Source organism: Chaetura pelagica, unplaced genomic scaffold (assembly GCF_000747805.2).
Source record: "Chaetura pelagica isolate M959 unplaced genomic scaffold, ChaPel_1.0 scaffold69, whole genome shotgun sequence".
Lineage (NCBI taxonomy): Eukaryota > Metazoa > Chordata > Aves > Apodiformes > Apodidae > Chaetura > Chaetura pelagica.
The window spans coordinates 8057611-8071053 of record NW_009970724.1 but is presented as its reverse complement, the minus strand read 5'-3'; the positions used below and the strand labels follow the sequence as shown (position 1 = coordinate 8071053).

Below are 13443 nucleotides of genomic sequence, written 5' to 3'. Positions count from 1 at the left end.
ATAATAATAATAATAATAATAATAATAATAATAATAATATTTATTTGATTAATACAAGTCAATTGTATTTTTACAGGGTTATCTGACTTCCTGGCATCATGTAAGAACAACTTTTATGCTTTATTAAATGCTTTGATTTTAGCAAAGTGTTTCAGGTGCAGACTTTGGGAAAATTCACTTCATGTGTCTAAACAATTGGAAAAAATTGGTAGGTACTAGTCAGAAATTATAAATGTGTAATCTGGTAGAGAATCAAAACTCTAATTAGCCTGCTAATTTCTGGGTTGTCTGCTTACATAATGAAATGAGACTCCTAATTACTTACTTGCCACAACTGAGTACCACAGTTGTCAGAATATTCTGTCATGGTGAAAGCAAAATTAATCTGTTTAGTAATTCTCTTCAGGCTTTCAAAGTATTTCAGAGTGGTTCTTTTTTCTTAATGTTCATCTTGGTATCTTGGACATAGTCCACATTTGTGTGATTGTATATCTTCTGACTAGGCTATGCCTTCTTTTCCAAACAGCTGTCACTGTAGTTCCTGTTATGCATATGCATGGAAGTCCTTTAATTTGCAGTGACATGGATAGGAATAATGAAATAGAAATAAAATTACTGTGCATGAGGTTCTTATACACGAGGATCATAAGTTTCTAATAAACTTCCTATCACTGTATCCTGTTACTGGATGAAATTCTGGCTGGAACTGCAGATTTGTCATTATTACTTGAAAAAAGTTTGGAAATTTTGTAGTCCTCTGTAATATAAAAATGTAGTTATACTTCTTTGAGGTAATAGTGCAGCTTCCTGCTTTGATGCCTGGTCTTACCATACCTTCGTGCTTTCAGAACTCACTGCAGTATTCTCAGTATTTCTTCATAAAGACACATCTACTCTGTACATAACAGTATAGTAGAGAGATCTGCCAATTAGGGAATAGCTAAACCAGAAGATCCACATGATGCAGAACATTACAGCCTTGCCAGCTCAGGGGAAGAAGCTGAACTGCCTCATTCATGTGGATTCAAGGCAAGGGGCCTTGTTTGCTTGCGTTCAGCACAGTACAGTGTGGTGGGAACCCATTTCCACTCCTGCTGGGTCTGTGTGGATACACACACAGTCATCTGAGGAATCTGCCTTCATGTTCAGCATTTACAGGTGGTTAGGATCAGTGGAATAAACATGGTACTTGTAGTGTAGACACATCCTTTCCTTTGTCCTGTTTTCCCTTTCCTCCCCTTCTTTTTTTTCCTACACTGTCATTGCTCTTGCAGCATGTGTTACAAAGAATTGCTAACTTTCAAATTTCCATCTATTCCGCTCACAGGCATCTTTTGAACTGTCTGCTGACAGTTCCTTCTCTTTTCCTGAATCAAATGTTACATTGATGCCTGTATTATGATCTCTGATCCTTGACCTCTATCATGTTGTGGCTCCTAAGCCTATTCTGTATTTTCATGAAGTTAACTGAATTTTTTGCACTCACAGAAATTTACTGATACTATATAATACATTCAGAAATCCCAAATTTTTAAACTCTTATCTCACTATGTTTTTAATCTCAAAAAGCCTTAGTAATCAGTATTTCCATTACATGAGTGACTGGTGTTTAACTGACCTTTGGCTTTCAGTTGAATCCTTACTACATTTCAACAGCTATGATTTCTGCTTTGGTTTTACCTGCTATAGTGTAGTTGCTGAGAATAATTGCAGATTAGTGGTTGTCATTTAACAGCATAAAGCTTAATTTTTTCACAGGTGTATCACTGTCAAATGCTATGGTAAATGCTGGGCTGACATCATTTAAAAAAATAGAAGAAACAAACCCAAGGGAACTTGAATTGGTAATGTATTGTTTTGTATGCAGATAAGTATGAAAAGAAAAATATTGAATATTAATACTGTTACCAACAAAAGCCATGTAGTTAATATATATATATATATCTGCTATATGATTGCCAGTAAAATTGAGTGGATTTGTGGTTTGTTGTTTTTTGTTTGGTTTTTTTATTATTCACTAGTATAAAAGAATAAAAGTGGCTACTGCTATTTTTCCCTGAAAATGTGTATGATGTTTTGTTCTACCAAATTTAATGTGGATGATCTCACTGCTTTGGCTGGTTTTGGAAAGGAGGTGCTTATGTTTCTAGAATTTCATCATTAACGTGGTTTTAAATAAAGAACAATATGTGTTTCCTTTTTAGGGATGTTAGAAAAAATATTAAAGGGAATATGTATTCACAGTTTCTCTTAATGTATTATAATGGTGAGAATCCTTAATTTCCATTATTCCTAATTTTAGTTAAAGACAGTATTAGAATAAAATTCTTCTGAATGATCTATAAAGCACTTTGTATTTTACGGAAGTTAGATTTTTTTACCCCAGGACAAGTTGTTTGGCTCTTGGCTTCTTTTCTGAGAAAATAGTTTTCCCAGTATTCTGGAAGATATAATGGATTTCTAAAGGAAATCAATGCTACTTCAATGCTTCTGTTTTGGCTTTAGAGATTTGGTTTATCTTTTCTGCACAGTTAGAATTTTTCTTGTAATTTGTTTTGAGTAAAGCTGGGGCAACAGAAAAGAGTCATCTCATAAAACCTGACTTTTGCATTCATTGGCTGGTTCATTGGCTGCTGTCTGAACAGAAGTATTAGAAGTATTAGCAACATGAAAAACTATTGGAATTTTCTTTTGGATATGTTGCTATTTTGGGAATCACTGACAGTAGAGAACCAGGAGTGGTAAGGGCTTTTGTTAAGCACATAACTACTCTGGTGACTTTGATTCCTTGGATTTACGTTTATGGTGACATGTCTGATCAGCTGAATGTATCAGAAATGAAATTATATCTTTGCAGATTTTAAACAGACATCCTCCTTTTGGAAACCAGATAAAAGAATCTGTTTTTCATCTTCCAAAATACGAACTTGACGTTGAACAGGTAAATGCTTTTCTATTTATTTTACATTTTTATGCTGATACTATTAAATGAAAGACCACATACTGACTTAAAGAAATTCTGAGCCTTTGCTGATAGGAGATTACAAAATATTGTGTCCTTCTTCCACCTCAGCATGTATAATCAAACTCTTAAACATTTAAGGAGAGCCTTGGAATAGACATTTCCTGTAATACATTGGCATATCTCCCTTTCTCTCTTCTCTCTCTCTCTGTCATTGTAGCATTTTATGTTACAGGTGCAAACCTGTATATTACACATTCTAGCATTATATGTGAGTCTGAGAGGTCTCTTCTATCTTGAATACAGACAAACCCTAGAGACACAAAAACATCCATATAAAACTTACTGAAGATGCATAAACTCATGTTTCTTTTCTATGTCACACTAAGGAATATAGAGAAACAGTAAATTATTACATCAACCTAGTTGGTGCCCTTTCAAAGGAAGGGTGTAATTCCACATGCAGTCAAGAGCTTTGAGGTTCTGATGCGCATTCTGTCTTTAAACAGGTCACATAGACACTGTATCTTTCTAAAATGCAAGATTTGACAAATAGCCTTTGAAGTGTCTTGTGATTTTGGTACAAATGCAGACACTTATGCAGTTAAAAACTCAGTAAATGTGTGAAAGAGTACTAGGATGATCAGTTGTATTTTAGTTTTTAATTTGATGTAATACCAGATGAGTACCTCAAAGTTATTCTCAGAAGAAAGATTTAACAATTATAAATACCTTATGGAGAAACGTTGGGATGCTAAAATGTACTTCATTTTCTTCTTGCATGTTTGTCTTTGCATTGAACAGAGAAGTTTTCAAGAGCTCAAATGTAGAATTTATTCTCAATATTTAATCAATTTCAGGATATTCAGCTATGGGCAATTAGTACTGTATAATAGTGTGTCAGAATAACATAAGAATTTTATCACAAATTGAAATTGTTTAAATCAACCTTTTGTGCTTATATCAACAAGATTTATGGAAGGGAATATATTTTGCTTTGCATATTTTAGCAGTTACATCTCCTTCTATATAATTTTTCCTAGCTTCCAAAATACAGTGATACTTTGGCTGAAATCTTAGTGACCATCAAATTAACAAACTACGAACAGCTTCAGACAAAGAGAACAGCGACAGACTTTCACTATGTTACATTGGTCATGGGAGATGCTGACAACCAAGTAATTTTTAATCAGAAAATTATGTATGTATGATCAGGTTCTTTGCCTCACAGTTTTATGGGTGTTGGTTTTTTGTCCTTTCTATGACTTGCAGTTTTTGCAGTACTTCCTACTGATGAAAATGGTACAAAATTATTTTTTATCCTACAGCATTTTCTAGTCACTCAAAATGCTGCACAAGATTTAAAACCCCCAAAAACATGCCAGTGTGCCTATCAGTATACAGAATATATGGAAACACCTGTACAACATTCATGTCATATTCTGAAAGTCATAATAATTTGCATATAAATGCAAACCAAGTAAAATATCTATTAAAAGTTACATTATCAAGTTGTTACTCTTACTAGCTGTATTTCTTTAATTATATTGTATTGTCAAAATTGTTTTTCCCTCCGAAGAGGAATTAAATTCTTCAGTTGGCTAAGATATGCTTGGAGCAAATGGGAAAATAAAACCAAAATATTTTCCAACTGTGTGACTTTCACATGAGTTCTGGCCAAAGTCTGGCACTTTTGTCAGAACTGAAACTGATCTGTGGGATCCTGGCTCTCTTAGAGCCATAAATCATGGTTGAATGGTTACTCTTAGACCACGTATCAAGCAAAATCCAAGAACTAAGACAAAATAAAGGCTCTTTCACTTTGTTATAATGCCATAGTATGCAGTCTTGTTTTTATTGTCCATATCTAACAAAACTTTACTGATACATTACAGGGATTCTGTGCTGCTGAAATCTGGATATTGGATGAAGAAAATTGAGGTGAAAAGAGCTGTTAAATCAGAGGACATTAGTATAAACTTAATTAGTTCTGATTATGGTAGGTTGATTGGTATGCTTTTAATTTAAAAACAACTGTAGAATAATTTTAATAAATTATTAAAACACTTTCTATCAAGCAAAAAATATAATAAAACTGATCAGGAAACAAAATTATATTACCTGTTTTTTACTGGGTTGAATATTACCTAACAGTCTGAAATACATATCTATTTGTTTCATTTACTATCATGTTAATGGACTGAGGAAACATCAAATCTGTTACTAGGAGAGAGCATTTTGCTCATTTGAGACAAATTAGATTTCTCTCTTGCCCTTCACCTTCAAGATTAGTTAACTTTCAGCAGGTTATTTATGCTGGGAAGAGCTGTCTTTATAAATGGTTAGGTTTTGCATTGTGATAAAAAAAGTATTAGATATGGATTTGTCACTTCAGTTGCAAGGAATTTCTACAGTGGAAAATTCTGTGCCTTAATGTGTGTAGATTTAAACATTTCCCCCCTCCCCCAATTTCCATACAATTGGAACTGTAGCAGCAGATGAGAAGAGACAGTGATGACCTTGAAGCACAGAATGTTGAAATACAATTTTAAAATAGACTAACTGTATTAAATTCTATTGTCATGCCCCACCTGTAAAGAATATTACTGTGTGCTCAGTTAACTGAAGTATCTTTGGTGCTTCCATGATAAACATTAAATATTGAGACCATTACCATAATCAAGCCTGGAATAATCTGTATTCCTATGGCTAAACCTGTATCTCAGGAAAAAAGGAGCATTTTCTAACCAGAGATGAAGGGAAAAAAATGTCATTTTATTACTGCTTGGCTATCTGTAATCTACTGAGTTTAGAAAAACTCAAAACAACAGCTGATTTCTCCTAAATTGGTAACTGTGAAGTTGGATTAAAAGCAGGTCTTGCCTATTCTCTACTTGTTTTAAAGTATGATTCTGTTTCAGACTTGAAGGAAATCTCATTTATTAAAAGCATGTCTGTTTTTTCAGCAATCGTTGCCTAATAAAAGACAAAAATACTCTTTTTACAAATGGTGTCTCTTGTTGTCTTGTATGACTCTTGGTTTAATTAGAACCAGAACCTTTATCAGCAGTCAGCTTCAGAAGTACTATAACCATACTCATATTACAGCTTTGCCAATACCAAGCTGCTCATACTCCTGTCACATAGACTGTAGTACAATTTTAAAGTTAGAATTATAATGGCAGTGCAAAGCCATAGATAATACAATTTTAAAACAATACAGAAAAATTCTGTAAAAGGGACTGGTTTTGCTACACATCTAGTAACCATGTCTTTAATTAAAAAAATGTTTGAGTTTTTTAATCTCAATCATAAAGAATCTGTTCATATAAAAGCATGTTTAATGGTACACAATTGTAACAAATTTCCATGATCCTTTAATAACATTTAGACTTTCTTAAATACTTTAGAAAACTGAAGGTAATCAGTAGTTTAGAAACAGTTTATAAAAATTTTAAATATTTTTGTCTATTTTTTTTTTCAAAGTTGGCCTTGATATACAGCAAGTATTTACAGCCTTTTACTTGACAGCAAAACCAGTGGGAAATAAAGCGGTTACCAGTCAAAAACCAAAAGCTGAGTCTTCACTGGCTGTGTGTTATGGCTCACCACAAAGTCTGCCAGCAGCAAAAGCAGACACAGGTAAATAGTCAGATCACAACATCTGGCTAATACCAGAGACAACAATAAATTTAATTTTGCTTTTGGTAGAGAGCTAAATATGTATCCATACTATTTCTTTCTCAAGTATATTAAAAATACAGTGCTGGTGCTTCTGCTTGTCCAGTACTATACATCAATGCTTTGAACTTGATAGTAAGAAAAAACATAGGTGTTCGGTATCTAATATTACTATTTTCATTTGTGAATCTGTTTTTCAGTAGTTTTGATTAATATATTTTCAATTACATTGTTTGAGTAGCCCAAAGTTTTGTTTAAGGCAACAAAATTCTAGTGACCTAGATAACTTCTAGCCCATCTATTACTTCATTAAGTACTCTCTCAACAATACATATCAAGTTAAATATTACAATTTCTGTATTATAATCACCTAGGAGGCAGATCTAAACTGGAGGTTACTTACAAGAAATATGGAAACAGAGAATGCAACCATCGCTGTAAAAATAAAGATGTGTGTGGACATGACTGCTGTGAGTCTCATTAAATCTACTATTTATGTTACTCATATATATAGAAGGAGAGAGAGAGGTTAGAATAGCTTAATTTATACCAATAGCTACATTGTCTACCAATGTAGACAAGAGAGTCAGGCCTGCGTTGTTACTATGATACAGTTATAAACACTTTTATAGGCACTACGATGATTAATAATATTTTTCAGAACATGTCACATGTGATTTAAGAGGAACGTCAAGGTTGTTACACTTTCATATAACTATTGGTGTGTTAAGTCTTTTAATTAATATGTTAGATCTCTTGGGATCTTTTAATAGAATATACTAAGCTTAGTGACAAAGTTTCCGCTGATCTGGAAATAATTAGGATTTATCCCTCCTAAAGTAATCTGAAGACTGCTTTAATTATTTTTCACAGGTAAAACTGGAGTACCTCCAAAGTCTGAGATGAATGGAGATTCCAAGTTTTCTATGTACTTAGCTGATTTAAGGAGCAGGAACTCAATTTCATCTGTGCCCCCAGTAAAACGATTAAAGGTTCATTTGAATACAGTTATCCATTGAATAGATTTGGTTTAGTCTGTTATGTATTTGCATATATTTGTTTGCAGAGATAATTTTACAACTGAATATGAACATTCAGGTTTGGGGTTTTTTGTGTGGAATGCAAAAAGCAAAGTACTACAAAGGTGCCAAAGGACCAGGAATCTTTGAGACGTTCTGCTGCTGTTTGGAACACTTCCAATGATCCACTTCTGTGCATGTCCTCTGTTTTTACTTTTATGCATGTGATGGGTAAGGTACAGAGACATCATTGTAAGGTACTGTACTTTGACTAGGTTTTGGCAACATATGACCTGATTTATAACAGTTGGTGGTATTTATCAGAGTAATGTTTGGACAGGGATGTCCACTTGTTTATAAGAAAACCAACCACGTTAGTTTTTAACTGGCGAAATATGTCATAGCTTTCATAGCTCATAGTAGTACTAAAATAGTCATTTCTGCAACAAGAACAGCATTTGTTATTGGAGTGTGTTATTTCCACCTCACAGTGCTTTTTGCTTGCAATAGAGAATGATTTAGCCTATAGCTAATACAGATGAGAGTTAGGGATTACCAGTTTGACTTTGCCAAGGTACTAGGATAACTTCACTGCAAGCATGTAATTCAAGCCTTTTTAACTGATTACATTAGATAAGCAGACATCAGAAAGATTTGATATGTATCTTTAAGAACTGTGTTAACTTGGTACAGTATTAATGATCTCATTAGATTGTTAAAAAACAACTGTTTTCAATATGCTTTTATCTTACCAGTTACAATAATCTGTTTTCTTTAGATGCAGATGTTAAATCAAGCTCAAAATGTGGATCTCAAACAGTTTGTTTTTACACCTAAATCTTCGTTGCCAGCATTGCCAAGGTACTGATTAATACAAGTAGCAAAAAAGAAATGTCTTATTTTAGATAGTATGTTGAGTTGTAACAACTAAAAACTGTTTTCTGAATAAAATTCTTTTGCAGCTTTCAGCAACTGGTTTGCTGGCATGTCACTGAATATTTTTTTTTTAATAGGCCTAGCAATAAACAGTTGTCTTCATCACCTTCAATGCACCAGGTAGACAATGTCAGTAGCTTAGGAGGATCTCAGAAACTGCAATCCTGGAATTCTGGGAAGATTAGTAAGTTATTGCTAATGTTTGAAGTTACTATTTTCACTGTTTTTATCTTAATATACTTGTGAACTCAAACTTGCCAAAATCACCGTAGTGACCAGTGTAGCATTATAGAATACTGAATGTAGAGAGAAATACAGTGGCCTTAATTGGCTTTCTTTCTGGTATTGGCAAGAATTTCTAATCTTGATCTAGGTATCTAGATGTACCTTTAAATAAAACAGTAATAAATAAAACAGTCAAATATATGACGGTCCAAAACTATTAAAACTTCTTGAAAGGTATGACTGTAATGTATTTTCACTGAAGCCATTTGTAACACAACAGGTATTTTACCCCTGTATCTATGTATTTTCTTATTTTCCCTTTCTTCTGGAAGAAGTTACTGAAATACGAGCTTCTATTTGGTAGTTAACAAAATGTGAATATTCAGTAACTGAGTTCATAACTAGTAAAACATCTCTATCTGGAAAAAAAAATTCCTTTCTGTTTCTCATTCATTGGAAAGGCCGGAGATGGTTTTATATTTGCTTTTAAGTGATCAGTCTTCATTGTCAGTATACAGCTATGATGGTCTCCTCACTGCATGCCTTTTGTCATTGTATTTGCTGACAGCAGATTGATATGAATCAGGTTTTGATTAACTTGGCTAGCAAGTAGCATCTCCAGTATTTACATTATAATCAGACATACAAGGAACACTATGCTGAAACAAATTGACACATTTTTCAGTTCATGCTACCTTGAGTGTTGGCAGCTATATTTCAGATTTTCATTTTTACTCAATATTTTGATGATTGGATTGTAATCCTATTGCTTTAATGCTTCATGTTTTCCTACCATACTAACTTATCTGCTATAGTTGTTATCTAGTCTTAAGATGGAAGACTGTTGCATAGCCGTATCATCAGTTGCTGGGTGGGGGTGAGCAGGTAGTGTATAGTATGATATGGTTCTGTTAAAAGCATAGAATCATGGGAAGACAGATGGATACTCCAGTACAGCTATAGAACATCTTGAGGCAAATTATACAGGATCCAGGGGTTGTAGTAGATATTCTTGACTAAAAACCATCTTGGTTGAATAGTAGCAGAACAGGTAACCTTGGCCATATTGATTTGGCCCATCTGCATTTTAAAAAGTGCTCAAAAATAGTTATAATGAAGTAAGGCATCAGTTTGTACTATTTTTATAGGGTTAACTGCATCTGTAATGTTGTATCTTTCCATTACATACCAAAAAAATGTAGGTAATTAAGAATATACTGTGATATGGTACTAACCTAAACCTAGAGTTTATTTAAAGTCTGTGTGTCTGTGCAATAATCATAAAATCATTAAAGCTGGAAGAGACCTTAAAGATCATCAAGTTCCAACCCTTCTACCATGAGCAGGGAACCCTACCACTAGATCAGGTTGCACAAAACCTCATCTAACCTGACCTTAAAAACCTCCAGGGATGGGGCATCAACAACCTCCATGGGCAACCTATTCCTGTTCCACTGTGCTGATTGTGCACATTCAAAATTACAGCAGCAGTACCTTCCTGGTGTTGCCAGTGTGTGTGGAACAGGATTTTTTATGGGAGCCTGTGCTGCTCCTCATCTGTTGAAAGAGAGCTGGATCACGATTTCTTAGGCATATTAGAGCCATGATGACAGAGTGAAGATTCCAGCAGTGTCTGATGCTGGAATGTGGTATTGCAGAAGAAATGCAAAACATAGAACAGATTTTGTTGTGCTTGTCCATTACAGATATATTACAGCTTTCTCTTGGAAAAAAATCTTTAATGCATAACTTGACTGGTACAGATAAAAACAGATCTTGTTTTTCAGATGCTTTGGATGTAGACTTTGCAATGAGAGAGAATGTCTGGGATTATATTGATGATGAGAAATTAGTACTTGCTAGCAACTTTACAGGTAGAGAATTAGGTAAGTTTATTTTAACAAAAGTATTTGTTTCCTACATAAAAATAATTGAACAGGCTATTATTTGAGAATAATTTATTATAATATACAATGGATAGAACTTATTGAAATTTTGGTTAATTGACCATCAGATTTAATATTCTGTTTTGAATGGCACTTATATTGAGACACATCTAATACAGAAGGGAATATTGCTAAAGTAGTAATCAACAATTTATTTTCTGGATGGCCTGCAACTGCACATTTGTCAATACATCTGCCTGCTTATCTCTGCTTATCTTTACATTACTCCAAAAACCCCAGAGGAAATATTTCAAATGTTAAGACATTTGAATTATTTTCAAGCTACTATTTATTATATTATATAAAATATGTACCAGGGGTTTCAGCTGTTTTGTGAATCAATGCCTAAAACTTTCATTCTTATATGAAACATGAAAATATCTGCCTTCAAATTCCAGATGAGTGTGAACAACTCTGCCAGTATACAAGCAAAGCCACAAATGACATTTCAAAAGAGTAAGAATTATATAATTTATGATTATTTTATTCAGTTAAAAATACTGTTTGTATTTCATATGTATCTGTATAATTAAATGGCTAGCAGGTTATTCACTGACAAAAGTGTGAAACTTCAACTTCTAAAATATTAATTATTGAATTATTTTTTTAAGTGTGGGTGGAAATAAATAGAAAATCTTGAACTGAAAAGTAAAATTATTTTGCACTTCTGTAAAAATACTTAAATTTTGCAACTTGATATTTCAGTTCATGCACTTTACAAGATGAGACCAATATTCAGAACTCACTTGTTCCTGTTAATAGCACATCAAAAGTGAATTTATCTGTACAGAATGGAAGTATAAATATGGTGAGTAAAAATATTTCAGTAGCAATTTCCCATAATTAGAGTACTTTGTTTGTAAATTTATCTGACTTCTGAATCGATTTGGAAATACCACCTTTCTGAGTCTTTCTGTGTTATCCAAACACTCATGCATCCTGTGATATTCATGATACAAAGAACTAGAACTTGAATTTACTTTATATAGCAAGAATGCAAAACTATTTACTTGATTAGATTGTGATTCTGGAAGTCTTCCAATTATATAATTCTATTTATCATATGCTTGTCAAATACTCTAATATCAATATAAATAATTGTACTACATACTACAACAATCTGGCAGTTTCTCTTTTGATTAGTATTTTATCCATATGCACTTTCTAATATTTACACTGCAGTCCAGTTTTCAAGAGAAAAAGCATTCAGATCCTTCACAAGAGCTGGAAAATATACAGCGTTCTTCGATCTCAAAAATAATCTCAGACTCTTCTAAATTCACTAGGAAAGAGGATTTTTTTATTTTCACAAAAGAACAGGAAAAAGAAGTATATCCCAGGTAATAAAAAGTTGTGTATGTTTTTTTTGTTGCCTCAGTTTTCCAGTGCTTAGTTCCTTATGGAACACAGACCTTTTGGTGATGTGTTAATTTATAACATTAATTTTTAAATACAAATTTTCACAATAATAATAGCAATTAACTTTTCTTAGAAAGGCAAATACTTTAAAATTATTTTGCTTGTCTGGTGTCTCTTGACTATACTTTGTATATTGTTCCTGATTTTATAGGATTTAATGTACTACACCTAATTTAATTTTTTTTCTGCTTTATCTTCATTAGATACCTTCCTGATGATGAAATCAATGATGTCAAGCCCTTTCTTGGAATATTTGATGGCATTTTGTAAAGCATATAAACAAAATACATTGTAAGTCCTGGGGGGGAAAAAAAAAAGTCATTTTTACAGAGTGAAGCCTTCAAATCCGCTTAAGAGTATTTTATTTCTGTTGTACAACTATTTACCAATACCTGGATTGCTGCATAGAGTAGATAGTAACAAAATTTATGTCTAATTTATGGAAATCTAGATATATTATCTAATTTTGAAAAGTGCTTAAATTATTCTTTGTTGACCTTGCTGTTTTCAGGATTACAAGAAAAAATACTGGAATGTATCAAAGGAGAATAGTTCTCAAACTAAGAGTGCTTGTATAGATAAAAAATCACATAAAGTAAGCTGTTTATTACATGCCCTGCTCACAAGTACTCTTTAAGAAAATGAAATAACTCTCCTCAGAAATTTCTTCACCGTTTTTCGTTTTGTCTTTCAGTTTCTACAATTCTGTATTTTTCATAGCAATGATTCTATAAAATAACTAGACTTACAAGTAAAAGTAATAGAATGGTAAATTATTCTGTACTGTCTACATTTTAGCAGTGCTATCAACTTGTAAACAAAAAAGTGCAACTTCTTTCAAACAAGTATGTTTCCAGACTCTCAAAAAAGCAGTTATAAAATGTCTATAAACAATATTCTGAAGTTGTGTTTGGCTGTTCACCTTGACACCTGAGGTCACTGTGTTTGGCTATCTTCTTGTAGCTCTAGTGTCTGAACAGTAGACCTTGCAAGTTCAATAGTTAGAAAAATTCATTATATTTCCTAAAAACCAAGAATGTTAATTTTTCACTGTTAATTATTCAAAATACATGGAATTAAAATGTTAAAACCACATGGAAACTTAGCTGTCTGTTCTTGCAACATGTTTGTAGTGGAATCAAATGCAGCCATGTTTCTGCACTACCTCCTTGTATTTTTTCAGCTAGTAACATTTTACGTGACTCCCGTGTTTCCTTACACTTTTCACTTACTTTCTCATGTGACTCGTTCTCTG

General features: G+C 33.0%; 1 protein-coding gene across 1 annotated transcript in view; it reads left to right on the top strand.

The window, feature by feature from the left end:
* The window catches only part of HFM1 (HFM1, ATP-dependent DNA helicase homolog (S. cerevisiae)), a 33946-nt gene extending 21488 nt beyond the window's left edge, over positions 1 to 12458 (top strand). The window contains exons 24-37 of the mRNA XM_010006748.1: positions 77 to 208; positions 1759 to 1844; positions 2858 to 2941; positions 4006 to 4163; positions 4858 to 4961; positions 7018 to 7113; positions 7517 to 7635; positions 8441 to 8523; positions 8676 to 8782; positions 10611 to 10709; positions 11168 to 11225; positions 11475 to 11577; positions 11952 to 12109; positions 12392 to 12458. Of these exons, the coding sequence (XP_010005050.1) occupies positions 77 to 208; positions 1759 to 1844; positions 2858 to 2941; positions 4006 to 4163; positions 4858 to 4961; positions 7018 to 7113; positions 7517 to 7635; positions 8441 to 8523; positions 8676 to 8782; positions 10611 to 10709; positions 11168 to 11225; positions 11475 to 11577; positions 11952 to 12109; positions 12392 to 12458 (1454 nt within the window). The remainder of the gene's footprint in view (positions 1 to 76; positions 209 to 1758; positions 1845 to 2857; positions 2942 to 4005; positions 4164 to 4857; positions 4962 to 7017; positions 7114 to 7516; positions 7636 to 8440; positions 8524 to 8675; positions 8783 to 10610; positions 10710 to 11167; positions 11226 to 11474; positions 11578 to 11951; positions 12110 to 12391) is intronic.
* Positions 12459 to 13443: the final 985 nt, after the last annotated feature.